Source organism: Rattus rattus, chromosome 6 (assembly GCF_011064425.1).
Source record: "Rattus rattus isolate New Zealand chromosome 6, Rrattus_CSIRO_v1, whole genome shotgun sequence".
Lineage (NCBI taxonomy): Eukaryota > Metazoa > Chordata > Mammalia > Rodentia > Muridae > Rattus > Rattus rattus.
The window spans coordinates 121,100,844-121,126,548 of NC_046159.1; the positions used below are offsets into that span (position 1 = coordinate 121,100,844).

A 25,705-nucleotide genomic window follows, 5' to 3' on the forward strand; every position below is an offset into this window, starting at 1 on the left:
GATGAAGCCTGTGAAGCCAGAGGATAAGAAGGAACCAGAAGATTAAATTGTCAGAGTTAATTTGAGGCCAATCAGAACAATTCAGTAAGAACCGGAGAGAAGTCAGATTGAATCAGTCAACTTGGAGAGGAATATGAGCCAGAACAGCTAAGTTGAACCAGCCAGCCAGAGTTCAGAAAGAACTAGAAAGGATGAGCTTATTCAGCACTAAGTCTCGGAGGGTGAAAATATTCTAGGCCTAGGTTACCAGACAGAGGTTGGAAACTGAAGTCTTTAAGGTCTGGTCTTGCAGAAGATTAGATTTATGGAGGCTAGAAGTTTCTGGACCTAGGCCTAGGCATAGTTAGAAACAGTCTGGGCTCAGTCCATGCTGTGTATTTATAAAGCTTGGGTACATCTTTCATCTCATCATTTCCTCTGAGGAAATAAAACCAATCTTTAGACAACTCTAAGTATTAGGATATGTATCTTCAACTGATACTTAAAGAAAAGCAAATCAAGTGTGATAATTCCTATCTGTGCATCCGAATTCTGTGTTCCAGAAAAAGCAGCAGCAAAAGTAGTCTCTACTACTTCAGAGAAAGAAAATCCATGCCCTGTGAGAGCATCAGGCAGAGCTGTTAGTCAGGTACATACACTCAGTTCTTCAAAGACTCCATGCATCTCCCACAACAGCAGGAAAAGACCCTAAAGGATTTCCAAATGGAGAAGGAGACAGATAAGCACATCAGCTCTTCCTCCCAAGAAATCTACTGCAAAGATAAGATAGTACACAGAGATAAACCTACACCTTCCTTAAAACAGCAGAGTGGGAAGCTGAAGCTGTCACAATGACAGAACAGGGATGTAAAACAAATTTCCCCAAGGCAAACTAAATCCTCTTCTTCCTCCTCTTCCTCCTCTTCCTCCCCCTCCTCCTCTTCCTCCTCCCCCTCCTCCTCCTCCTCCCCCTCTTCCTCCTCCCCCTTCCCCCCCCCCCCCTCCCCCTCTCCTTCCTCCCCTTCTCTCCCCTCCTTCTCCCCCCCTCCTCCCCCTTCCCCTCTCCCTCCTCCTCCTCCTTCCTCCTCCTCTTCTCCTCCTTCTCCTCCTTCTTCCTCTTCCTCCTCTTCCTCCTCCTCCTCCTCTTCCTTCTCCCCCTCCTCCTCTTCTTCCTCTTCCTCCTCCTTCTCCCCCTCCTCCTCTTCCTCCTCTTCCCCATCCTCCTTGTGAAGCTGCCTGCAATACAACTAGAAAGGCCTCGGTATCTAATTTGTTTAGTTCCTAAACCGTCAGATAGGTCTTATTTTAGAGCTTAATGAGAAATGTGGTGGGAAATGTCCAATCTTTTCCCTTCCAGGTAATTGTATATCAATTAATTTAGCAAACACTGAGTATATATTACAAGCCATTGAAGAGGGTGAAGTTCCTCTCTTGTATTTGGTAGTAGAGTTGGAGAATAAATATTATTATTATTATAAACAAATAAATAATTATTTCAAAAGTGAAAAGGGCAATTAAAAATCAGGACAAGATATGTTTGTTGATAGTGTGTGTGTGTGTGTGTGTGCTCTTTGTACAGCTATGAGAGGCTAAGATCCTGGGGCAGTGTCCTAGGCACAGTCTAAACAAGATCCAATTCTCGCAATAAAGAGCAACCCAACGTGTTTAGCTTTCTCTTGGGTGATAAAATCATTACTTTGTAAGAGTATGCAAGTATGTGAGGAGTTTGAGTTTGCATTTTAATCTATATGCAGTAACCATTCACTTACAGCTTCTAAGCAGAAAAATTATTAATTTTGACATGTGTGAAAACTAGTTTGGGTTACATGCAAATAGCTACATCATTAGGGAACAAATGACAGGTATTTGTAAGCTTAATAACTGATCAAAAATGTAAATATAGATTTTAATAAGCTGGGGACATTAGAAGAACAAAATAAGCATTCCAAATGGTAGACATACAGAAGGCATTTTTACTAGAAGAAATAAAAAAGAAAAGAAGCATATGACATATACAAAACAATGAGAGGAAGTAAAAAGAATCAGCAGTTATTCTGTTTCTTTCCATAGAACAGTAATAAAAGCAATGAGTACAAATGGGATAAGTGTACAAAAGTATAAATCCTTCATTGTTGAGTAAAACAGTTCCCCTCTAAATTTACAGGGCCACATGATCCTTTGAAGTTAGAAAAGGCTGATTACAGCGAGGAAAAGCAGACCAACAAGTGGAACTTCTAACTACAGGAGGTAAACAGAATGAGTGTACAGCACAGAAAGTGTGCTGAGTGAAAAGGTAAGGGACGAGCTGTGGAGATGTGTCAGCACACACTCACTGCTCTGCTACATGGTCTATAAGATGGGATAGTGTGGCAGCTTCATCTAGCACCACAGCAACAAGGAGAGGCTCTCATCAAGGGCACTCACAGGCCTCTGAGAAATTCAGATGCCATCGCTTCCCTTCTGCTTAGTGGTTTCTTTGCTTCAAAAAAGCCAGAGTTACCACAGGCTAGGAAAGGTCATGTTACTATTTAAGGTAAAAATTAACAGTTGCTTTTCCCTGTAACTATTCAAAACACAATTCAACTTTCTTTTGACCCTGCCTCACTTAGCTTCTGGGCCTTAGCTTAGAATTCCTTTCCTGATAAGGCAAATCCTTATAATCATCCTGACTTCTGTTTTTCCTATACTGCACATCTGGTTGATTAGCAACTTCTCTTGGTTATGATTTAAAATACACAGACTCATCATTTATACTCTCCTCTGCCAACATGAACCACACATCTCTCTGTAACATCAATACAAGAAGACTCTTTCGTCTGCCCTCCCTGCTCTTTCCCACCAACACAGCAGTCTATAAAAACTGACTTATCATATCACACCTCTACTCAAATCCTTGCAAGGTTCCCCAATTCACTTACAGTAACAGTGGAACTTACCACCCTGTGCTCCCCTCCATAACCCCTCAGGCCCTCTTTTCTCCCCTCCACCTACTCTAGCCATTCAGGACTCCTTTGTTATTATTGGTACATCCCAGGTAGTCTCCTATCTCAGGGCTCTTTTGCCTATGTCTCATGATTAATATTCACTTCTTTGTGGCTATCAGTCTTTGCCTAATGTCACTTTCTAAATCATACATACCTGACCATGGGTTTGATATCGACTACCTCAAACTCACTACGTCTGCCCCTGGGCTTCTTCAACCTACATCTGTCCATGTACCTTTCCCGTAGCTTTGGTTATTCTAACGTACTTTGAAAATTACCTATGTTTATAAATTTTCATCTCCTTCTCCCTCCTAGAATATAAACTGGTTAAGGGCCATTGATTTGTTTACTGATTACAAAAACCACAAAGAACAAAAATTGACATAGATGGATAGCCTACATATTTATTTTGTTGAAAAATATATAGGTGAATGGTGAATGGCTTAGAGCAAAGTGGGTAAAGCAAAACCAACATCACGCTTCAGGATAAAAGGAAAGAGAAGGTAGAGAATTGGGAGAAAAAGACAAGTAGACAAAGGCCATTGAACAAAACCAGACAGAATTCAGGGAAAGGCAAAAACAGCACTAGAGATGTAAAAGTACGAATTGGAATTGAAACTAGAACTGAATGACAGAAGCAGAGCTCCCTTTGTTCTCCTCCATATTCCTGTTCGCAGCCCGCATTGTTAAAATGATTGTTGTAAGCCTAACTTACTCCATAAGTGAGTTTTAGGCACACAGCATTTTCTCACAAGACTCATTCTTTTTGTATCTATAGTACAGACAGAATCTAGAAATGTGCCAGCAATCACACAGCAACAGGTAATTAACATATTTCAGTGTTAGTCTCTAACTTAACACCTGAGTATCTTGAAAGATTTGAAAGTAAAATGTTTCAGCAGATCTTGGCTGCCTGCAAGTCACCAAAGTGTTCTTCCTACTCCCCAGCCTAATAGTTAAAATAATTCCTTTAACTATCCAACTATCCACCTTAACAACCTCAAGATCAAGTTATCAACTAATTCAAGTTGTCCATAACAACCCATGAGATTCTTAAGGAAAGAAACAAAAAGAACTGTATACATGGAAATCACGTGATTTGTGTGTAAAACGTGGTGGAGTAAAAAGAAAAGGAAAGAAAAGGTTATAAAAATTAAGAATGAACAAGTGAGCAAAAAGGAAATAGAAATCAGCCCTCGACAATATTCATTTAGCATTCCTCCTTAGGAGGCTTTTTCATTTGTACATTAAGGACAGAAATCCTCTTACAGAGTGGTGAGAGAGTTCAATCACTGAAGATTGCAGTCCTGGAAGTCTAAGGGTCAGCATTCAATCCCCTTAACTCAGATTTTTGTTTGTTGGCTGGTTCGTTTTGTTTTTTGAGAGAGCCTTTGCTGACCTGGAACTCACTCAGAGACCTGCTGCCTCTGCATCTGCCTCCCAAACGCTGGGATTAAAGGCATGGGCCAAGACACATATGGGTTGGGTATTTTATTTTATTTTATTTAAACATAGGTGTACTCTGTCTGCATGTACACTTACATGCCAGAAGAGGGCATCAGATCCTTTTATAAATGGTCATGAGCCACCATGTGGTTGCTGGGAATTGAACTCAGGACCTCTGGAAGAGTAGCCAGCCCCCACTTAAAAAAAAAAGAAAAAAAAAAGTCAATGTGTACAGTTGTAATCTGTAATCCCAGTACTGAGAATGCCAGGTGAGTATCTAAATTACCTGGCAAGTTAAAGACTAGTGAGAAATCCTGTCTCGGAAGATAGATAATACCTGAGTACCTGAAGAATAAAACATGTTCCGTGGTCTCCACCTTGACATGCATATGTGCATGTTCATGTGTATATACACACACATACAATCCTGATAAAAATATATTTCATAGCTTGTATAGGGAACATTAGTTCTGTTTTATAAATCATTCACTTGGTTATTTGATAAAAAGCCAAATTAAAATCAGCAGTCGTTAATATTTGTCAACTTTTAACTAATCCCAGAGGTGCATGCTGTGTTTTGTTTTTGATGGTGTGGTATGATATGTGTATGGGTAGGTGTGTACATGTGTGTGTGGAGGGTAGAGGTCAAGCTCAGGTGTCTGTCTCAATCCCTGTCCAGTTTCTTTCTTCTATTCCCCTATATTTTGTTTCACTGAAAATGGGTCATTTCTTAGGCAAAGTATGTTCTCCACCATAAAAATTGTCTAACCAAGGCTAGTTACAACCAACTCATCCATCAAGACAATAGTTCCTTCTTAACATGCAATCTATTCTTCAATTTTATCCAAATTCTGAAAATCTATATGATATTGCATAGTCAGCTCCAAGGTCCACCTAATGTTTCTGAGACAAGAGTCTCTCTCAAAGCTCACAGATTGACTAGATAGACTAGTCCAGCAAGCCTCTAGGATCCTCCAGTCCTTGACTTTTCAGCACTGAGACTATGGGTGTGCACCACTGTGCCTGTCTTTTACATGGGGGATAGAGGTTAGAATTCAGGTCCTCCTACTTGGTGACAGGAGCTTTACCAACTGAGCCATCTCTCCAATCTGTTTTCTAAAGCATGCTTTATGAAGTATAATTCCATTTTTATTAACATATCTGCTGTGCTTGCAGACAGGAACCTAGCCTAACTCTCCTGAGGAGCGTCATCCAGCAGTTGATGGAGGCAGATGCACAGACCCACAGCTGAGCATCAGGCAGAGCCCGGGGAGTCTTGTGGAAGAGTGGGGGATGAAGTGAGCAAGCTTCAGGGGTCAAGGACACCACAAGATTCACAGAGTCAACTAACCTGGGACCATGGGTGCTCACAGAGCCTGGGCCACCCAACCAGGGAGCATGCGGGAGCTGGGCCTGTACTCCCTACACATTTGTAGCAGTTGTGCAACTTGGTCTTCATGTGGGTCCTCTAATGAGTGGAGAAGGGTCGTCTCAGTCTCTGTTCCATGCCATTAGATCCCTGTCCCTCTACCTGGACTGCCTGGTTGGACCTCAGTGAGAGAGGATGCACCTAGTCCTGCTGGAACCAGATATTCCAAGGTGTGGTGGTACTCAGGGAGACTCCCCTGGGGAAACAGGGAAGAGATTTGTAAGGGTAGTACTGGGCAAAGAAGAGAGAGGGGGTTGTGTTCAGAATGTAAAGTTAATATATTAATTAATTAAACAAATAAAACAGAATTATTATTATAATAACAGTATTATAGAAAAATTTAAGGTACAGTACAATTTTACTGCTAGCAACTTTCTATTTCCAGGTTATTTTCTTATATTTGTACAATGGTACTAATGACATCCTTAAAGAACCCCCTACTCAGGAGTTCTTGATATCCAAACTACTATATAATCGTGTACATTTTTCTTTTTTAGCCTCACATTTTCTATATATGATGGTACTAGCAGAGTCCACATGTTGTGACTAGAAATTAAATGAAGAATCAGATGGGAGACCTTGGCTCTCTTCTACTCAGCTAGACACTAAAGAGATCTGAACAAGAACTAAAGCAATGACACCCTTTTCAATGCTTGTCCTGCCTGAATTAGGCAGTTCTTTTTCCATAAAAGTATTTGTTCATGTGTAACATATTTGCAATTCTATTTTGAAATGAACAAATCTTTTAAAAATATCAGTTGTAATTTTAAAAGATGGTAAATATGAAAAAAGCCTATACATTTAAAATGTTTGTGGTTAGAAATAATTTTAAAGGAGCCTTGGACTAGAGAGATATTGACTTACAGTAACATCTATTTATAACCAAAAAAATTTTAATCATACTATAATGTTTATAATTGTCCTCTTCACATAATAACATAGCTTTTAAATGGTCAGAATGGAAGTAATACATCTTATTCATCATACTGGCCTCTGACAAACACTTTGGATTGATCTGTCCATTTACTACTTGTACTCTGGACACTTTTGATGTAGGCAAACTCTTTGGAGAACTTACCAGATATGACCTTAAGCAAATACCTTTTCCTAGAACACAGTGAACAGTACAGAATTGTTGGTCAGTAGTTAGATGGTACTTAAAACTGAGACTAAGTGTTGTCACCCAGGATTTGCTAATTGCGAAGATGAAATCTTTTAATGTTAGAACACTGAGGGAAAGAATGTCTTGACATAGACAAAAAATACCTCTTCTACTCACATGTTGAAGGCCTAGACATCAACACAACATTCATAGATGGGGGTATTGGGGAAGTGAACAGATCATGAGGACTATGATATAGTCAATGATTCAAACATGCATAATTCAATGTATAACTGAATGGGTTATTGGTTACTGTGGAAGATAGGGCAGATTGGAGGAGGTGGGTCATTCAGTGTATGCTTTTGAAGGCCCTATCTTGCCCCTGGCTTTTACCCATCTACCTCTTCTTCCTGACTGCCAAAAACTTGGATACATCCTTCTACCATAATGAACTGTCTTAAGCATGACCCAGAAACAATGCAGCCACTCGAGCATGAACTGAAACCTTTGAAACTGAGTCGGCATGACTTTTACTCCTTTTCCCTATATCATGTATTTGTTTCTGTGACTAGATAGTAACACAGCATGGTTTTCTAAACTTGAATAGACCATATTTCAGAAAGCCTATGACATCTGTGTCAACTGGGAGGTCAGGACATGAAAAGAAAAGTAATACGGTAGAAACACTAGCACAACTATTGAAGGAAATAGCTCATAGACTTCAAGAAAACTGCAGAGAGCAGGACAAACAAGTGGTGTTTTAGAGAGGCTCCAGAGTTGGGGAAAGGGGACAAACACTGTTCTGAAGGCAGGCCAAGAAGCAAAGGCGGCCAATACTCCATACTGACTTTTCACCTGGACCTCACCAAAATGTTCAACTTATGTTATTCTTCTTGCCTTTGATACCTCAAGGAATTCCATCTGGGCAAAGCATCCCTACAACCAAAGCTTCTCAAGTCTAGGGGTGCTCTGGAGGCTCATGCCCTTACAGAGTTCAGGCTACAGTGAAACACACGTGTAGTCTTTGCAGAAACAGATCTCATTAGCTGCAGAAGCTCTTGTCTGGCACTCCTTAATGGGGAATGACTCTCCACTATTACTGTCACCACTGCAGCCTACTGTACTTAGGAATGTGTGTAGGCAACTGGAGACTGATGAGACATAGGTCACTACAACACGCAGGCCAGTCTCCCTCGTCCTACAAGGTACAGGACAGCTCCCCATGACAGATGATTATATGGCTCAGAATGTTCAGAGCTGAGCTTTGCAAAACCTGCTCTGAACAGATGATCACGGGAGCTTTTAGCTTCTGCCAGAGAGACAGATTAGCCCATCTGTAAGGTTTATTCATATCTAGCTTGACAAGTATGACTAAGGAGTCAGAAGACTTCTGCCTTGTGAATTACATTTCAAATACATTCAAACAGGACCAAGGAAGACAAACATGAACGTTGTTAAAAGGGAAAAGTAAAAGAAAAAGCAGTGTCCAATAGCAAATACCAATGCTAAGAACCAATGCTTTTCCTTAAGTTTAACACAATTGTGTTCAACCTGGATATTCACCACATTGTAGCAAAACTCAATGGCAACAGTGTCCCTTAGCTATACTGACTTCCAAAACACTCGTTTGTACTAAGGTGCTTCTATATTATTGTTTGTAAAGGAGCTCTATGTAAAAGGAGCTAATGTTCTAATAAAACAAAGCAAAACTTTGAATCCGCATTAGTTAACAGGTTATTCTAAGAATAGAATAGAATTCTAAGATGTTATTAATCTTGACAACAGAAAATCAAATGTGCATTTGCTTCATCAATATTTCATGACAAAATCCAATATTTTATTTGAACAATTGTACAATCTTGAGTCATGGAAACAAAAGAAAATCTCTTTAGCCACCTTCCCAGAAATCCTTTCACATTCTTTCAATGAGAACACAGCAAGGTAACAGTGTGCCCTCCTTAAGGCTTCTCCAGAAAAAAAAACTTCAAATGGTCTTGCTTTCAATGTGGATGGCAGTCTAACTCTGCCATTCCACTTTAAAATCTGCTCAAGGAAAATTTAAACTCATGCATATGGAGAATAGATAGTATGTCTCACTGAAGAAATAGATCTTCCTGTCTTTATCAGCAGGCTGCCTGGAACCCAGTGTGCTATTTTATCAGAGGAAATGTTCTGTAGAAATGGTGTATACACATGGTGTTAATGCAGTTAATTCTCCTTGGAGAACTATGAGTCACACAACTGAGTCGAATGAAGGAAGTCAACCTGGGACAACCCTGTGCTGCAAGGCCCAGCAGCCTTAACAAAAGGAGAGATGTCAACCTCTGTCCTCTGTATGGGTGCTAGGGCACTTATGAAGGAACATAGGAACACGGTCAGAGAATCTATTAATGGATACTCCATAAACTCTGAGGCAATGTGTACTGGTATTTTAAGAAATGAAAGGTTGTTTTAGTATATAATATAAAAGTCCTACCTATGTATACGCATATAAATATTCATATACTATATAGGTATATATGGATATGTATATAGAGCCCAAAATAGATTATTTGATTTATTCACTCAAGAAAATGAAATTAGTTTAAGGTAATGAAGGGCCAATTTCTCTAATCTGATCAGCAAACAGTGAAGGTATGAAATATTATGCTCTACCCAGCAAATATGCATAGTTCTATGACAATTTCCAAAAAGGAATACTTAAGTTTTAATTTAAAAATAAAATTGGAATTATCTCACGATGTCCTTCCAGACAACTGGCAAGAAAATCATATGCATTACTTAAGTAATGGAAAATATGAAGAAAACTCCAAGCATGCAAATTACATGCCAAGTGTACCTGCATTGTTTAACTAAATTTTCTTCATCAAGTAGATGCTTTCTAATGGTAGGATGCATTATTCCCTATTAATGGAAGATTAAGTGAGGAGTCCACAGAGCTTTTTTGAGTCCAGGGCCTGGGAAAGGCAGAGCCGTGCCCTTTACTGCTAGCTAGTGTCTCTTCCCCTGCACCCTAGATGCTCTCTGTAAACCTATATTTGAGCTACATCAGTAAGTAGAATTGTAGATATAAAGTAATATTAAGCCAAAAAACAACTATACTAAATACATGGTGGATATATTGATTTTATGCACATGAAAATGAACAGAAAAAGACCAAGGGAAAAAATGGAATTAAAATAGCTGGAACTTAATTTTTCTATGGAAATGCTTAAGCACATAATAAGATGTTCCTCTGTGAATTATGCCTACTCCGGGATAAGGATAGGAATAAGTGTGAAGGAGCAAGAAGAAGGGAAGAAGGGAAGGGAGAGGAGGTGAAGGGAGGAGGAGAAGAGGATGACAATGACAATAAGAACAATGTTAAAGGAGGAACGTGGCTGTGCAAGGTCACAATGGAGAAAGAAGCGCCCATCACCCACCCTTGTTAAGGCCTCAGCTCTATTCAGCCTCAGTAAGTGGCAGAGTCCCTTCATGGTATCAGGGGATGGGATTTCTACAAGCTGAAAGGTTTAAAAACAATGTATGTCTCCACAGAAACCTCCTTTCCTTAAAATCAGCTCTTATGTGATAAAAATAAATATTTTAAAAATTTTCTCTTCAATTAAAAGAATTTCATCCTGAGTGAGTGCATATCGCCTTCATAATCTTTCTTCTCCTGCCCCTATCCTTCCTTGGGACTTTGCCTGCTGTGCTACACCCTAAACAGAGAACCAGGTGAGCCCTGAGCCCATGCTCCCTCCTCCAAAGAGTACCTGAAACTCATGTGAACAGCTGTCTTTCCACAGGCAAGCTGAGAAAAGCTTCTCGGTCTGCCAGGCCCTTGTGCAGCCCAGGAACTCAAACTGAGCAGGAGGCCACCGCTGTCCAGCTCCTGGGTCATTTTGCTTGTATAAAGCCTATTAGTAATATAAGCCTCTAGTTTAGGAATACAGTAGAAAAATGAAGTGCTGACAAGGGATTTGTTGAGATAGTGTTTAAAAAGAAAATTATAGATGTGATTTACATTGATATTAGCTTTTTTTTTTTTATGAAAAATGATTCTTACTAGTGACAGCAACCAAAAATGAAGACAGAAGTCCCTTAAGTTGTTTCCCTTTAAAACCCCTGTTCTGTCTGGCAGGCACGCACTCACAGTCTTCCTAGCTCTCTCTTGCTTGCAACTGATGCCTTTCTTTCTTCTTCATTCTCCCTTAAACTGTATTACAGGATTTTAGCACCTGGACTGGAATGCGGGGCCACGTCCGTGCTCTGCATGTGATCTGTTAATAAGCCATGTCACCATCTCTTTTATTCTTAGTTCTTGTGATAACTACAATTAATAAAGTACCCTGGTTCTCAAGATTCTAGGGAAAGTGGTTGAAATTGCTACAGTGGGATTAGCTTACTATAATACTAAATTTGAATGTAACTGGCTGGCCCATAATTCCTTTTCTAATAGCTATATACTGAATAAATAAATCATCTACCCTTCCCAAGGCTCAGGGCTCACTGCAGAAGGGGCAGAGGAATGAAGGACAGATGACAGTGAAGCAGTGTTCTCCAGACATGACAGGAAGTAGAAATGAACTTACAGAGCTGTGCAAGATTCAGCCAGACCAAACCCCAACACAGAAGGCGTAGACACTAACTCCCACTCCTAGCTAAGGAGCTATTGGCAACTGATGACTACTGGGAGAAGGCTACCATCTTCCAGGAGCTGGCTCTAGATCATACACCATACACATACACCATACACATACACCATATACCATACACCATGCACATACACCATACATATGCACCATATACCATACCCATACGCCATACACATACACCATATACAATACATATACACCATATGCCATACGCCATATGCCACATGTCATATGCCACACGCCATACACATACTGGTAGCTCTGAGTGGACTCATTGGATAGGAAAAAACAAACAACACATGAAATTGGGAGAGAATATTGGGGCAGGGAAATTCTTAAACAATTAAAAATAATTAAAGTAATAGAAGTGAAAATACCTTGGCATGAAGTTCAAGAATAAAAAAGTAAATAATCTAAAATGGCTCATCTCACTATTGGTTCCTGAGACAGTCCCAAAGGTTGATTAGTAAGGACACCTACTGAGATTTTAAAAATATGCCAGTCACCCTATATCAAAAACGTTATGTGTATTTCCTCATTTAAATCTTACAGGAAGCTCATGAGGCTACTGTGAAAACTGCTGTTACCTTACACGTATGGAAAACAGGGCATGGGATTTAAGTAAATTGCCCCAGATTGTTCACTCTGTCAGTTGGTCAGCTGGGAGCTGACTCTGGCACTCACTGGACCATGGTGTTATCATGGCTCAGCCTTCGAGTCCCATTTGCTTAGGTCCAACCCCAAGCAGGGATGTAAACTCACATCTCTCATCATCTTCACGGCTTCTCTGGTCCTTCCAAGTCTCCGGGCACACATCGCCAGCCTTCTTTTGATATAGACCAAGACATTGGTGTCTCGTCCTGGGAAAGGAGAGATAAAACATCAACAGTTAAAAAAAGAATCAAGGAAAACCAAGAGCTTTAAGTTAAGCAACAAGAAAGATGCAGGGGCTCATTTGTGTTACCCTAAAGAAAACCCTCCAAGAGAACATGCTACTCCTCCAGCCTTCCCTACTGCCGAGAGAGCAGAGGACCTCCTTTGTTAGTAACAGAGTGTGTGCAGAGCAAAGGCAATGCACTTAGATGCCCACAGGCCAAGACGGAGACTGATTACCTAACCTGTGCTTTTGAGTTAAGCATGTGGGCTATTCGATAATAAATAAAATCTGTCACCCAGGGCTAAGAAAAGGAACACACCAACATTGCACGCGGTTTACAAGCAAGAATTCCATATTCTGTAAGTGTGCATGCTTTTGGTAAAGATGCAAAGGGGTGAATCTCAGGTTGCATCCTGATGAACTATTTTTTTTCTGCTCTTGACATTAACTCTGGAGAAGCCTCATCTTGAACTTCTGGTTCATATTATTCTTTCTCTAACACTAGTGACATCATAATCATCTCCAGGTCCCAAAAGCAGTTGGTTTTAGATGGCAATATAACACATTCCAGATATGACAATAGAGCACGCAGCAGAATGAAAAACTACCCGAGTGTGAGAGAAAGCACTGACAAGCTAAACAGCTACAACAATGGTCACGAAAATGGCCCCCACAAAGCATATTAGCAGCTTCTTATCTTAATCTTTTATTTAATTATGTATTTTGGATATGTTTCCAGGCCAGTGAGAACATGCATATGCTTAATCCTCAATAAAATTACTGTGTTTGAGAAAAATACGACACACCTGTTATGGATTAAGTACATGTATGATACTCAGCTATTAAAAGATGTTGAGACCAAAGTCTGAACATTTCAAGTTTTAAACAATGAGAACAAGATGTGTGCTGAAAAACTGCCAAGTACCTACAAATTATTTTAAAGATGTGATTATATTTTGGATAGATTTGGGCAACAGGTTGAAAGGATTTAATTTAGAGAAGAAAAGAAAGAAAATGTCTTAAGTTATACTATAGGTTGTGTAATTTATGCATTAATTTTCATTTAGTTCACAAAGTTGACATTTACTACACATCTTCAAAATATACTGCTATATTTTTATAATGACCAGAGGCCTTAATGTTACATGTACTCACTGCAGACTAAAACTGCAAACTTGTGTATAGACAGCTTGTGTGGACATACTCCCCACACGTGTCAGCTATAATGTACTGATATTGCTGGCACCTGAGAGCCAGAGTCTGATTCAGTCCGATTCTAGACCAAATCCAAGTTTAATATTAAAATTTAATTATATAATATCAAGTATGAAGGACATATAGCCCTACTTTTCAAACTAAAGGAGAGAGATGAAGTGAGAGAAATTCTACCTAAAAGAAACAACCCACATTTTTGTCAGACCATGAAAACACTTTTCTCCCACAAGAATCACTGGATTTCTGTTTAAATAACCAACCAAGATGAGCCAAGGGGCTGAGGGAACGCTAGAAATGACTTTGTCTTACTTCTATACTGTTCCCACAAAGTGTCACTGGCTCTCAGTTTGGGGTACTGAAGTAAAGGGTCTTAGCCTTTTAAAAGTTATTTTACAAAAGGTATTGTTTTAAGCAAACACCAGTAATTAAGAACTTGTGGTTCTTTCTCTCTCAAAGATAATACTAAAATTTCTTAAATAATAACTATATGCTGATAGACCATAACCAATAAAAGAGTTATTCTAAATTGTCCTTTTTCAACATGCTTTCACCCATGCTATTCAAGACTTAGAGGATAACATTTTTATGATGCTAAAAACCAGTTTATGTTCAGCTACCAAACTCTGAGAGGCAGCCGAGATGAAACCCCTGAACGGAAGAAGTGTAAACCAATTCTGTGGAGAAGTTACTATTAAAAGTTATTGTAGTGGGGGATGAATGGAAGGGTTTGGAGGAAGGAAAGGGAAGGGAGAAATAGATATTACAAACTCTGAAGTTGTTTGTTTATGGCAGTGAAGTTCTGTGGCATGAATAAGCAGCGAATACAATGGCAGCCAAAGTGGCAGTGTGCTAAGTGCCTTATCTAACAGAATCCAATGACTCCAGTTCTAAGCCAGCCTGAACCTGTGCTCCAATTAACTTTTCCCATTCCCACCCCTCAGTGCATCACCGGAGGAAACCTTACTGTGTTGAGCTTCATACTGGGAGCCATGATGTTGTAGCTGCTGAGAGCGCCGGTAACAACCATCTCCAGCCTTCAGGGCCTGCTTAAAGAGCTTTTCTGCTTCAGCAATAGTTGTGGCTTCCTCTTCAGCCAAGAGAATGTAAGCAGTTGCACACCTGTCCATTCAGATATTACAGATTACAACTCCAAGGACACTGCAACAGACTGTGGGAGTTCATGCAGAAGGGCAAGGAGTTACGTCTGACATGCAGCATGGCCAACTGTTTCATGCACCTGTTTGTAGCTGTTGACACAGTAATGGTACAAAAGAAACACCTATAGTTTAGCTTGAGCGGTATAGTGCATACTGTTAGGAACGTGGGGCTCACATATGACTTGGCCCCTTCTTAACGTGTCACCTGGGGCAAGGTATCACTCTGCCTCCCTGGCGGAGAACATGGGTTCTACTTCGTGGCTCTGTGAAGGGTCAGAAGATGCTTTCTGTGGAGTACTTAGTGTAGCAGTCAGCACTGAGGGTATGCTCAGTGAATGTCAGCTCACGATGACGAGTTTAATAGCGACTAGTGAGTGCTTCTGCTCAACATTTAAAGAATTACATAGTTCCTTTTTGTTTACTAGATACAGACTGTTTTCACTGCAAGAATTTTTTCAGAGCATAAAATTCAATAAATCAAGTTTCTGACTGAAAAACGAAGTGCAACCCTACTTTAAACTCCCAGAGCAGTGCTGATTTTCTGCATCAGAGAACACAAGAAAAACCTGATAAAGTAGTTTCTGGAAGCTGAACCTCTGATGCAGCCATGCAGCCTAAGGAGAGGCCAACCTCACGCATCTAACCCCGAGCTGTCATTTGCAGATGATTGTACAGTAAACAGCATGCCAGGCACTAACACATCACATCGCATAACCCTGTCAACAACTCTGAGGCTGGAAGCCCAAAAGGATATGCAGTTAACTAACCAACACAGGAGGCTTACAGAGATGCAGACCTTCCAAACCATACAAACAACAACCCTCTGTCAGAGAAAGGGGGCCTGAGGGGGTGATGAGGCCAGAGCAGACCGCACGCATGGGTGCTAATCTGCACTCATCCCTTCGTCTTCCCCACTGCTCTTCTGTGGCCAGTGCCCTGTTTCTCTCCACCAGACCACAAGAGAGGAAATAAACAGAAATCGAAACTAAATGTTACTGCCTGAAAACTGCAAAGCCAGCTAGGAGAAAGTATGAGCTTCTCAGATAACGTCAGGTTAGGGCCATCTGATCCTTAGGGGTGGGAAGAGTCTTACAAATTCTTCATCCCACCACTCTAAATTCAAGCATGAACCACTGGTGAGGCTTTAATATGATGACATAGGGAGAAAATACGCAGAATAAACGCTAGAAACCCAATTCCTAAGGAGGGCAGAATATATGACTTGCAAAGATTAACAGTGATGCTAAAACTGTCTCATGACTTCCTGAGGGGAACTACTGGGTAGGCAGCAGAGGAACTACTTAAGGTTTCAGGTGCCTACATAAAAACATAACTTTAAGGTAATGAACTGAATACTGAGAAAATAGTAACTGTAGACATAGCTTTAAAGGAATTCACTGTAGGATTTCGGCTGGTGGATGGGGAGCTCAAGAATAGTTAGGACTAGGCTGTTTGCTTTATGTGTTCGTATTTCAAGTAGTATTCTTAGGAGGAGAGGGAAAGTAGCGGTACTAGCCAAGAAACATGTCTATGAGGAAACTCATGAGTTTTGGGTAGGAACATGCTAAGAGCTTGTGCATGAAAGAGAGACAGAGCAATAGAATTGCTAATGGTTGGGGGACAGAACAGGGGTCTCAGCTCGGTGGAAGATGGATATGATGCATCTTTGTCACAACACAATACACACACAGAAGCAAGAAGTGTGGTGATGAAGTGTCAACCATCCAGATATCTGCTACCAGTCTCGTTTGGTTAGAAGTAGGGTGCCCGACAGGTTCTTGACTTACTTTGGTAACAATTTTATCTCCCAGATGGTAGAGGAAGCAATTAGGGGAACTTCAACTCTGGACCTAATTCTGACCAAGAAGAAAAAAATAGTCGGTGAAATGAAAACTGATAGGAACATCCAGCGAGAGTTACTACGTCATTCCAGATTTCAGGGCAGTGGAAGAGGAGGAGGCAGACTTTGGAAATTTGTAGGAAAGAGGGCATGACTCGGTGGCATGAGATGTAGTATGGAGAACAGCTCAAGACAACAGCTTCCACATGTCCAACGGTTATCCTATGACAAGTAACCTCTCAGGGAGGCTGGAGGGGTGCCACTGCAGTAACCAGTGTGGCTTCGTGGAGAACTGGCCCAGGTCATACTCTTAAAGGACATGCAAACAAAATGAAAGATGAGAAGAGGGCTGGGATGGACTTCGAGGAGTGGGATGGTTCATAAGAATGAAATCAGGAGAGCTCGACTTACAAATTAGCAAGGGTTGGCTAACATAAATCAGTAACAGGAGAAAACACACAAAACCCACTAAGAGCAACTATCCATCCTCTATCTAAAATTATGGCTCCCCCTTCCCAATATATCCAAAATCACCTCAAAAAAACAAGCCAAAAAAAAAAAAAAAAAGACAATACAACAACATTAAAACAAGGTTTATGGTTAATACTGATAGATAATAAAGAGAAAAGAAAACTCTTATTGCTTCTTACTCCTGGCTTCTTTAGCAAGGAGAATGACTGTCAGACTAAACAGGAGAGAAGAAATTAAACTCTAAAATGGGTAAAAAAGATGCAAGACAGCACATCAGCAATGCATTTTAAATGAACTACTCTTGTGGGAGGGGCAGACCCTGGTAAGCCCACTGACCTAGCAGGCAGGACATGGAATTGCATTCTATGGAGCGTTGTGGAATCACAAAGAATAGAGACTACAGGATGAAAGGACAAATGTGGTGAACACTTTCAAAATGGGAAAGATGGCTGACCTCCCAAATGACAGAACAGTGACTCAGAAAGAAACTCCAATGGTTTACTAAAGAAATGGCCTCTAAGCACAGTTAAAAATAATAATAATAAAATAAAAGCAAATGAAGCAGAAACCACTAGAAGCCAGCTTAAATGGCTGAGAATAAATAACACAGGATTGCTAGCTTCATTTTCCCTAGTCGACTTACTATAAATTAAAACTTTCTATAAAACTGGCATTCTTAAGATCAAAATGGAGAAGGATGGATTGAATCACAGGGTAACAGGGTGCCTAGTAACTGGTTGAATAAAACCAAAGAAATGTGATTCATGAAGACATGAGCCTGCAGGGTAGTCTCAACATGCCAGGCCCCAGACACACACACACACACACACACACACACACACACACATGCACACGCACACGCTCACGCACACACAGCAGGCCCATTAAACTGTAGAGGACAGGAAGGGAAAGGCATGTCGCATAACACAGTCAGAAACCATGCAGATTCAGCATTACGGTGACAGGATTTGAAACTCAGTGACTCGTTTTTTATTTCCAAGACCCCTCTGGAGAAGATTCAGTAAGCTTCTTGAGAAAACCATAAAATAGTTTAACAATGACCACTTGGCAAGGGCCTTATTGAGGTGATTCAAGCACCAGATGGGTGGCTTAGCTAAGTGACCTTTAAGGTTTCTGCCAACCCTAAGTTTTAATGACTCCAATATTAAGAATCTCATTTTCTGAGATCTCCAGAGGATTTCCCAGCCTTCCTTGGTAACCCATAGAATGTTTACCAACAGAAAGGACAGCGTTTCCTCTTTTTACCACCCTAACATTAAGGTTTTAGCTTTTCATCGCCATTTATCTTTTCTGCAGTTGTTTCTTCCACTAGCAGAAGCTACACCTAGAAGCCCAGACCCATAGAAGGGCATTCTACATCTAGAAAGGAGGGTCCCTGTGAAAATGTTCTAGATCTCCTGAGAACCGTACTTAGCTTATGTTCTCCCAATATGCCAAGGATATCCCTTGAAGGGCTTAATCTGTGGTCACAGTAAAGGCACTGAACTTAGTTCCAACACACATACCCACACGCACATGCACACCGCTGTCCTTCAGAGAAATAAAACTTTAGAAACTAACACCCTTGGAAATAAATAGCCTGCATTTCAAATGCACAGCATAACAGGAGTGTCCCGTCAATGGTGACTGAAAATACTCGGCATACCACATGTCTTCATTTTACTCGCAAGTCTGTTCCCTACTTACTCATTTATCTCCAAAGCTTCATGGGCTGCAGAAATCCTAGCTTGAGGGTTCCTCTCTCTCCAAGCTTTTTGCATTACTAGTTAGAAAAAAAAAGGAATAATTCAAATCACCAACTACATATAATTCGATGTCTAGCTGTGGGGCATTAAACAGTTGGCAGCTTTAATTGTAACGTTTTATTACTGAGGAAGTCAACTCATATCCCCAAAGTCACACAAGTATTCTGAATTGCTAGTTTTCACTGTTCTTTAGTGGCCAATAACAAACTTTTTGTGTGAGGATTAAATTATAGGTATAAATATCATACACGAAAAGAGTCAAGAAGATGAGCTATAATAGAGTTTTTAATAAACACTTGCTGTTAGAAAACATATTTTGCATATTTTGAAATTTCTATTTTATGGCCAGACCATCTTGAATGACCTGTTCCCATTTGAAGTGACTTTCAGTACCTCAGACTCTCTATAATATATATTATATATTATATATCATATATAAATTATATATTATATAATGTATAATTTCTATTCCACATGTTCCAAAGCATTTGCTACAAATGTGGGATATTTGAAAGTTGAAACTATGTAGACAAAGTGAACTCAGTTAAACTGCCATAGAATTTGGCTTGACATGGATATTTGGGACTCCATTTCCCTGAAATCCTAGTTTTTATGTAGCACAGCAGCTTGTAAATATACTAGGAAAAGCTTGGTGCCCAGGAATATTAATCATAATATGATATTCTATAATAGCGACAAGGACTTTAAAAACAATACTCTCATATAATTTCATAGTTCATCTTTTATAAGTCAGTTTCTTACATGTATGTAGAAATTGTTTTGCTTAAAGGTATTGTCCTGTCTAGTTTTCTGTCAACTTGGCATCAGCTAGAGTCATTTAGGAAGAGGGACTCTCAGTTGAGAATGTATGTCTATAAAATCAGGCTACGCAAGCCTTTGGGGCATTTTTCTTAGTACTGACAGGGGAGGGTGGTATTAACCCTAGACTGGTGCTCCTAGCTCTCTCTATAAGAGCAGGTTGAGCAAGCCATGGGGAGCAAGGCAGTAAACAACTGCCCTCCACAGCCTCTGCATCAGCTCCTGCCTCCAGACCCTGGTCTAGACTGAGTTCTTGCCTCAGCATCCCTCAACAGACAGTGATTCAGGATACATAAGCCAAGTAAATAAACCTTTTCTTCCCCCAAGTTGCTTTTAGTTGTGGTGTTTCAATATAATAACATAACCCTAATTAAGACAGGAATTTTCAGATTACTTTTGACCCATTTAATAATACAAAATTTGCCAACAGCAAAGTGATGAAATGAATGCTAGGCAAGCTCTGCTTGGAGAGAGCACAAATGCACTCCTACGCCAGAACCATGTGCCCTTCCAGTAAACCAATATCTGAAGCCAGTAAAATAGGGTAGCCATTTAGATTTCTCTGGGTAGCCCTGGCTGTCCTGGAACTCACTCTGTAGACCAGGCTGGACTCAAACTCTGGGATCTGCCTGCCTCTGCCTGCTGAGTACTGGGATCAAAGGTGTGCACCACCCCCACCTTCCCTCACCCCCCAAATCTCAGCTTCTAATTAGAATGTGATTAAGGAGACCCATGTTCCACCTCAACTTTGAAGTTTAACTCACTTTGTGTAAGATATGTATCTTCGAAATACATAATAATGATAATTATAGATAATAATAAGCCTCATTTCTACATTGATAATCACTGTAAATAAATTTCCTATAAATATTGCTTAAGAATTCTGGGTTTATTAGTCAATTTAATATTTTATTCATGGACAGAGAGACAGAGACAGAGAGAGAGAGAGAGAGAGAGAGAGAGAAAGAGAGAGAGAGAGGGGCAAGTGTGTATGTGCGCACGTCTAAAGGATAACCTCAGGTGTCAATCCTTCATCCACCCACCCCCTTTTTCTTTTGTCCTTCTTCTGAGGCAGGCCTGGATCTCACCACAGAGTTTAAGCTGACTGCCAGCAAGCCCCGGGGATCCACTTGTTTCTGCTTGCTCAGAGCTGGGATTACAATAATGTGCTACCAAACATGGGTTTTGTTTCTGTTTACAGGGGCTCAAGGGACCAAAATCGGGTCCTCATGCTTACAAGGCAAGAACTTTACCCCTTGGTCTATCTCCCTAGCTCTCCTTGTTCTTATACAACCCAGGTTACCTGCAATTCGCTACATAGTCCAAGCTGCTCTCAAACTAGATGTCCTTCCACCTCTGCCTCTGCCTCTGCCTCCTGAGTGTTGAGATTACAGATGTGTGCTAGGTATCCCAGAACAGAACCATGACTGGGAACAGACTGAACAGCCTTCCCACCCTAAGTATCCAAAGGGTTTTTCATACTTGCATCTGCGGGACGAAGATGGTCCGAGTCACAGGTAAAGAAGGTCTGGTGGTCTTGGGCAGAGAGGTTCATGTCATAGTAGGTCAGAGGCTCTCGTCCTGTGACCCAAGTGTACCTGTCAAGGGCAAATATGATAGTCAGACAGTTTGGGGAAAGGAAAAAGACCTATAAAGGAGGAAGGTGCAGAGAAATTGAAATGCAAATCACTACTAAGCATTAACATATCTCTGTTCATGAACACCAAAACATATTGCTAAAAAACACCCTGCTCTGGGCTAGAGAGAGCTCAGTAGAAAGAGCTCTGACTGATCTTCCAGAGGACTCCTGTTGGATTCCCATCGACTGCATGACAGATAATAAGAGTATGTAACTCCAGTTCCAAGGGGGTCCAATGCTGTCCTCTGGCCTCCATTGGCATTGCATGCACATGGTACACAGACACATATGCAGGCAAACCAACCATACACATAAAATAAAAGTAGATCTCAAAAAGTCAGCCTGTACTTCCTTCAGGAATTATATAGCACAAAATACACATATTCTCTTGGGTTTTGCCTTAACATTTTAATAGTCCTTGCTAACAGAAAACTTCCCTAATTAATATTACAAATAGATATTTCCCCCAAACTACAAATTTCTAATTTGGCTAATTACTTCACTCAATTAAGAAGTTGCAATATAACTGCTCTGGGATCCATATAATAAAGTTTCTGAGGAACCTTCAGAATCCAGAGTCTGTATGATATATATTGAAAAGAATAACTGCAACAGAAGGCAGTGGGGTAGCTCAGCAAACGGGCTATCTGCAACCTCGCCTGATAATCCAAGTTCAAGGTCTAGAACCCACACAAGGGGAGAACAATCCCCACAAGCTTTTCTCTGAGCATACATATACATTAATAATTTTTTCAAAGAATAAGTACAATAGAAAACAATCACAACCTATAATTTTATATATTATTCCAAACTAGAATGCCAAAATATCTATAAAACAGAAAAATCAAAACACTTGCAGACTGTATCTGCAAACACGGAAGATGCTGTGCATGGCGACATGCAGTAGTCCCAGGACTCACTGGTGAGGCAAGAGGAGCAGGAGCAAAGGTACCTAGCCACAAAGCAGGTTCTGGATTATGAAACCCTGTCTCAAACAGAGATAAAAAAGAGGTAGAGAAGGAAGAAAGAGGAGAAGAGCTAGAAAAGGAGGGAGGGTAGGGGAGGGTGCGGGAGAAGAGAGGAAGGAGGGGAGTAGCTCACACTATTCCGTGACCCCTCAATGAACCAGTGGTAGACTCGCTGTCTTTGCTCTCTAAACCGCTCATTCATTTCCTTAACTGGTAAGACTCACCGATTGTATTCAGCACCCCTAAACAAATTCAGTGGATTTCGCCATACTTTGCATTCTGTAACAAAGAGGAATATGAAATGATTGTAAGTCCAGTGATATTAGGAGCTAATTAATTCAGTAAAACACCCTTCCTGACCATTTGATAAGAATATGTGGGTCTCCATCCTTTACATAGGAAACTGAAAAACAAACCACAACCCTAGAGATTAATCAGGTTCTTGAGACTTCGCAGGCACTGGGAAAGGGGAATCGTCCCTAACCTCTAGACTCAAGTTTCCTCATTTTTCAAATGATAGTGCACGTCAACATCAGCTACTGTGTAACATTGTGTGGCTGTTCTAAGAGATTTAAGCTGAGTTCATGAATGAACTTCCAACAACAAAGGTAAAGGTAAACATACAATTGGGACCACTTCCTGTCACTCACACAGGTCTCTCAATGACAGACTACAGCTCCGTATCATGTGTAACACAGAGAGCACTGGCCTTGGCCCATTAAGGATGATGGCAATTTTTATTTGGAGATGGCTCGCTGGATTCATACTGCTTTTCCAGGAAGGCATAAGAGAAATTAATGTTAGCAAAATTGCAGGAGGAAGTTCTATGAAAATAAATAATTTTGGAGCATTTTCATGTCTTTTACTTATACTGATATACATAGAGAGCCATCACTCTAATGTCACCATGTTAATTACTAAAATCATATATTTTGTTATACAAGGAACATAGAAACTAAGACCACAGGGCTTTTACTTAGAGAAGTCCGTCAAGAGGTTTAAGGTCATGTTATATTAAGCATGTGATTAATAAACTACAATTGTTTTCAAACATCCTATAAAGACTTTCTAATAATTTACAATACCAGATCTCTTTGGATAAATGTGGTTTTGTTAGAAAATAAAACTCACTTAACCAAAGTCAAAACATCAGTCCTCAAAGAACACACCGACTAATGTGCACAACCACAACTATGGCAGAAATCCAAGAGACCTCAGAGGCCAGATGATGATCACTAGGACTCTACAGCAGGCCTGTTCATCCAGCAGCCTCCCTCCACCCATCCCTCCACCCACCTAGACATCCATCTGCCCAGTAGTCATTACTTTAACCATTATTCTGACACTCTGCATGTAACAAAACATAAAGCACCATTCCGTATGATCCCTTTTGTTTGTTGCTGAGATAGTAAAGCAAGTTCATATTTACAGTGGGATGCATGTTTCCATGTAAAAGAGATGAATTTATCTTTAAAGTAAGCAGTGTCTCATTTTACATTTACTCAGTTTATAATGGCCCTAAAATTTTGTTGCTTAACTTTGTCACTTAATGCAAAATGTCTGAATTCTGTTCTTAAGAAATAACTGAGATTTGATCCTTATCACATCATATGACACTAACTAGCAAGTCATGTTTCCTTTAGTTAAACGTTTGCTGTCCAAACAGAAAGCCCATTAGAAGGGTCATGAACACTATGACTCCAGAACTTGGCTTGAAACATGGTGCTCAGCCAAACCTTTGTGATTTCTCTCCTTAAGGATGGTGCAACTCTAACTTCACCACCTCCGGCTCTTCTTCAGTCAAACTCTAGCTTTGTAAATCGTGCAAGGTTTGTACTTAGCATAACCTAAACTTGTGACTTGTATAAAAAGATGTTCATAGTAAAAATATGTACAATAAAAACATGTGTATTTGAAGAGATATTTCTTCTTCTATTTAATTTGAGTAGAAATATCATTTTTTAAAAAACCTCTGGCAAACATTTTTCTCCAATGAGTACATTATTATGGCACCCGCCGAAATAAGCACCATTCAAAACGCAATTGGCAAATTAGAATGAAAAATATCTTCGGTTAAATTTTAACCATATAACCTCAGTTTAAGCAAAATATTTCTAAGGAAAAATAACTCCAAAAAGAAATATTTTGTATGCATCAGATAGTCACGAAGCAGCACCTGAAGAACACTTAATTTAGGAATTTCCACAACATAGCCAGCAGGGGGTGCTGCAAACGTTCTAAAATGTTAAATTTATCACAGAAAGAACTTAGTCCTTGTTAAGTTGATGTTGCAAAACTGTTCTGTATTACCTTTTAAACTATCAGTTTAACTTAGAAATTAAGATGCAATTAACTGCAGCAGACGTGAAGGGGGAAGGGCACCAACAAGGTACAAAAGCCATTATTTCCCCAGATTACACTGTTGAAAATGAGGGCACAGGGCGGGTTATTTTTCCTTAAGAAATAAGCAATATAAAGACCCTCTATACGCACACATCAGATTGTTGCCTTAAGTGACATGATTCATCTTTACTGTTCTGTTTTATCTTTACTCTGGAAAATTCTTTTAGCATGGAATTGGCTCCAGAGAACACACCCCATAAATATCAGTTGCATGATGTGGCTTAGTATAACATGAACAAATGGTAGAAATGCCAAACATGAAGATTCCAGAGAAACGGACCTCCACAGGGTAAGAGAGCATACAAATAAACTCTTTTCTTGTGTGTCCTCTTGAGGAATGAACTTATTTCAGATCATATTTCAAATTTACCCTTCAAAAAGAATGTTCCATTCCTCATTATCTTCCACAACTTCAGGGCCACTGGGAAGCACTCAAAGTCAACTAGGACTCCATTAGACGCTTACATCGTTAAGGGTCTACTTATAAGTGTGCCCCTAATACAAGCACACACTCTGTGCTTCAATTTTCAGTGTCCATAATACAGTCTCCACTCATAGCTCTCATAGAAATGTTGCGACCTCAGCATGTATGAAAGAATGCCAAAACTCAAGGGGAAAGGAACCAGCCACCATTAAAACAACATGACATTTCCCAGTCTACAGAGCATATATACTTCTTGGTCAAAATGGGACAGTTGTTTCTATGTAGGAAACAAAGAACATAAAACGTAATCCATTAAGGATTTCTAAAGCAAGCGCTGAATGTTTTAAAGCCTCTCTTTCCCCAGGTCCCACAAACCTTCCATCACTACCATGAGCACTTGGTACCCTTGACCCAGTTAACTGTGCTGGATGCTTTTATGGCAACTTGACACAAGCTACAGCCATCTGAGAGGAGGTTGCCTCAACTGAGAAAATTCCCTCAGAAGACAAGCCTGGGGGGCATTTTCTTAATGAATGATCCTTGATATGC

General features: G+C 40.2%; 1 protein-coding gene across 4 annotated transcripts in view; it reads right to left on the minus strand.

The window, feature by feature from the left end:
* The window catches only part of St7 (suppression of tumorigenicity 7), a 233,844-nt gene that overhangs the window by 70,954 nt on the left and 137,185 nt on the right, over window positions 1-25,705 (minus strand). For 3 of the 4 annotated variants that reach the window (XM_032906915.1, XM_032906917.1, XM_032906918.1), the window contains exons 4-9: window positions 22,554-22,608; window positions 21,205-21,320; window positions 18,845-18,920; window positions 16,614-16,682; window positions 14,634-14,788; window positions 12,340-12,437 (exon numbers count right to left, since the gene is read on the minus strand). In XM_032906915.1, the coding sequence (XP_032762806.1) occupies window positions 12,340-12,437; window positions 14,634-14,788; window positions 16,614-16,682; window positions 18,845-18,920; window positions 21,205-21,320; window positions 22,554-22,608 (569 nt within the window). The remainder of the gene's footprint in view (window positions 1-12,339; window positions 12,438-14,633; window positions 14,789-16,613; window positions 16,683-18,844; window positions 18,921-21,204; window positions 21,321-22,553; window positions 22,609-25,705) is intronic. The other variant, XM_032906916.1, reaches the window with a different exon arrangement.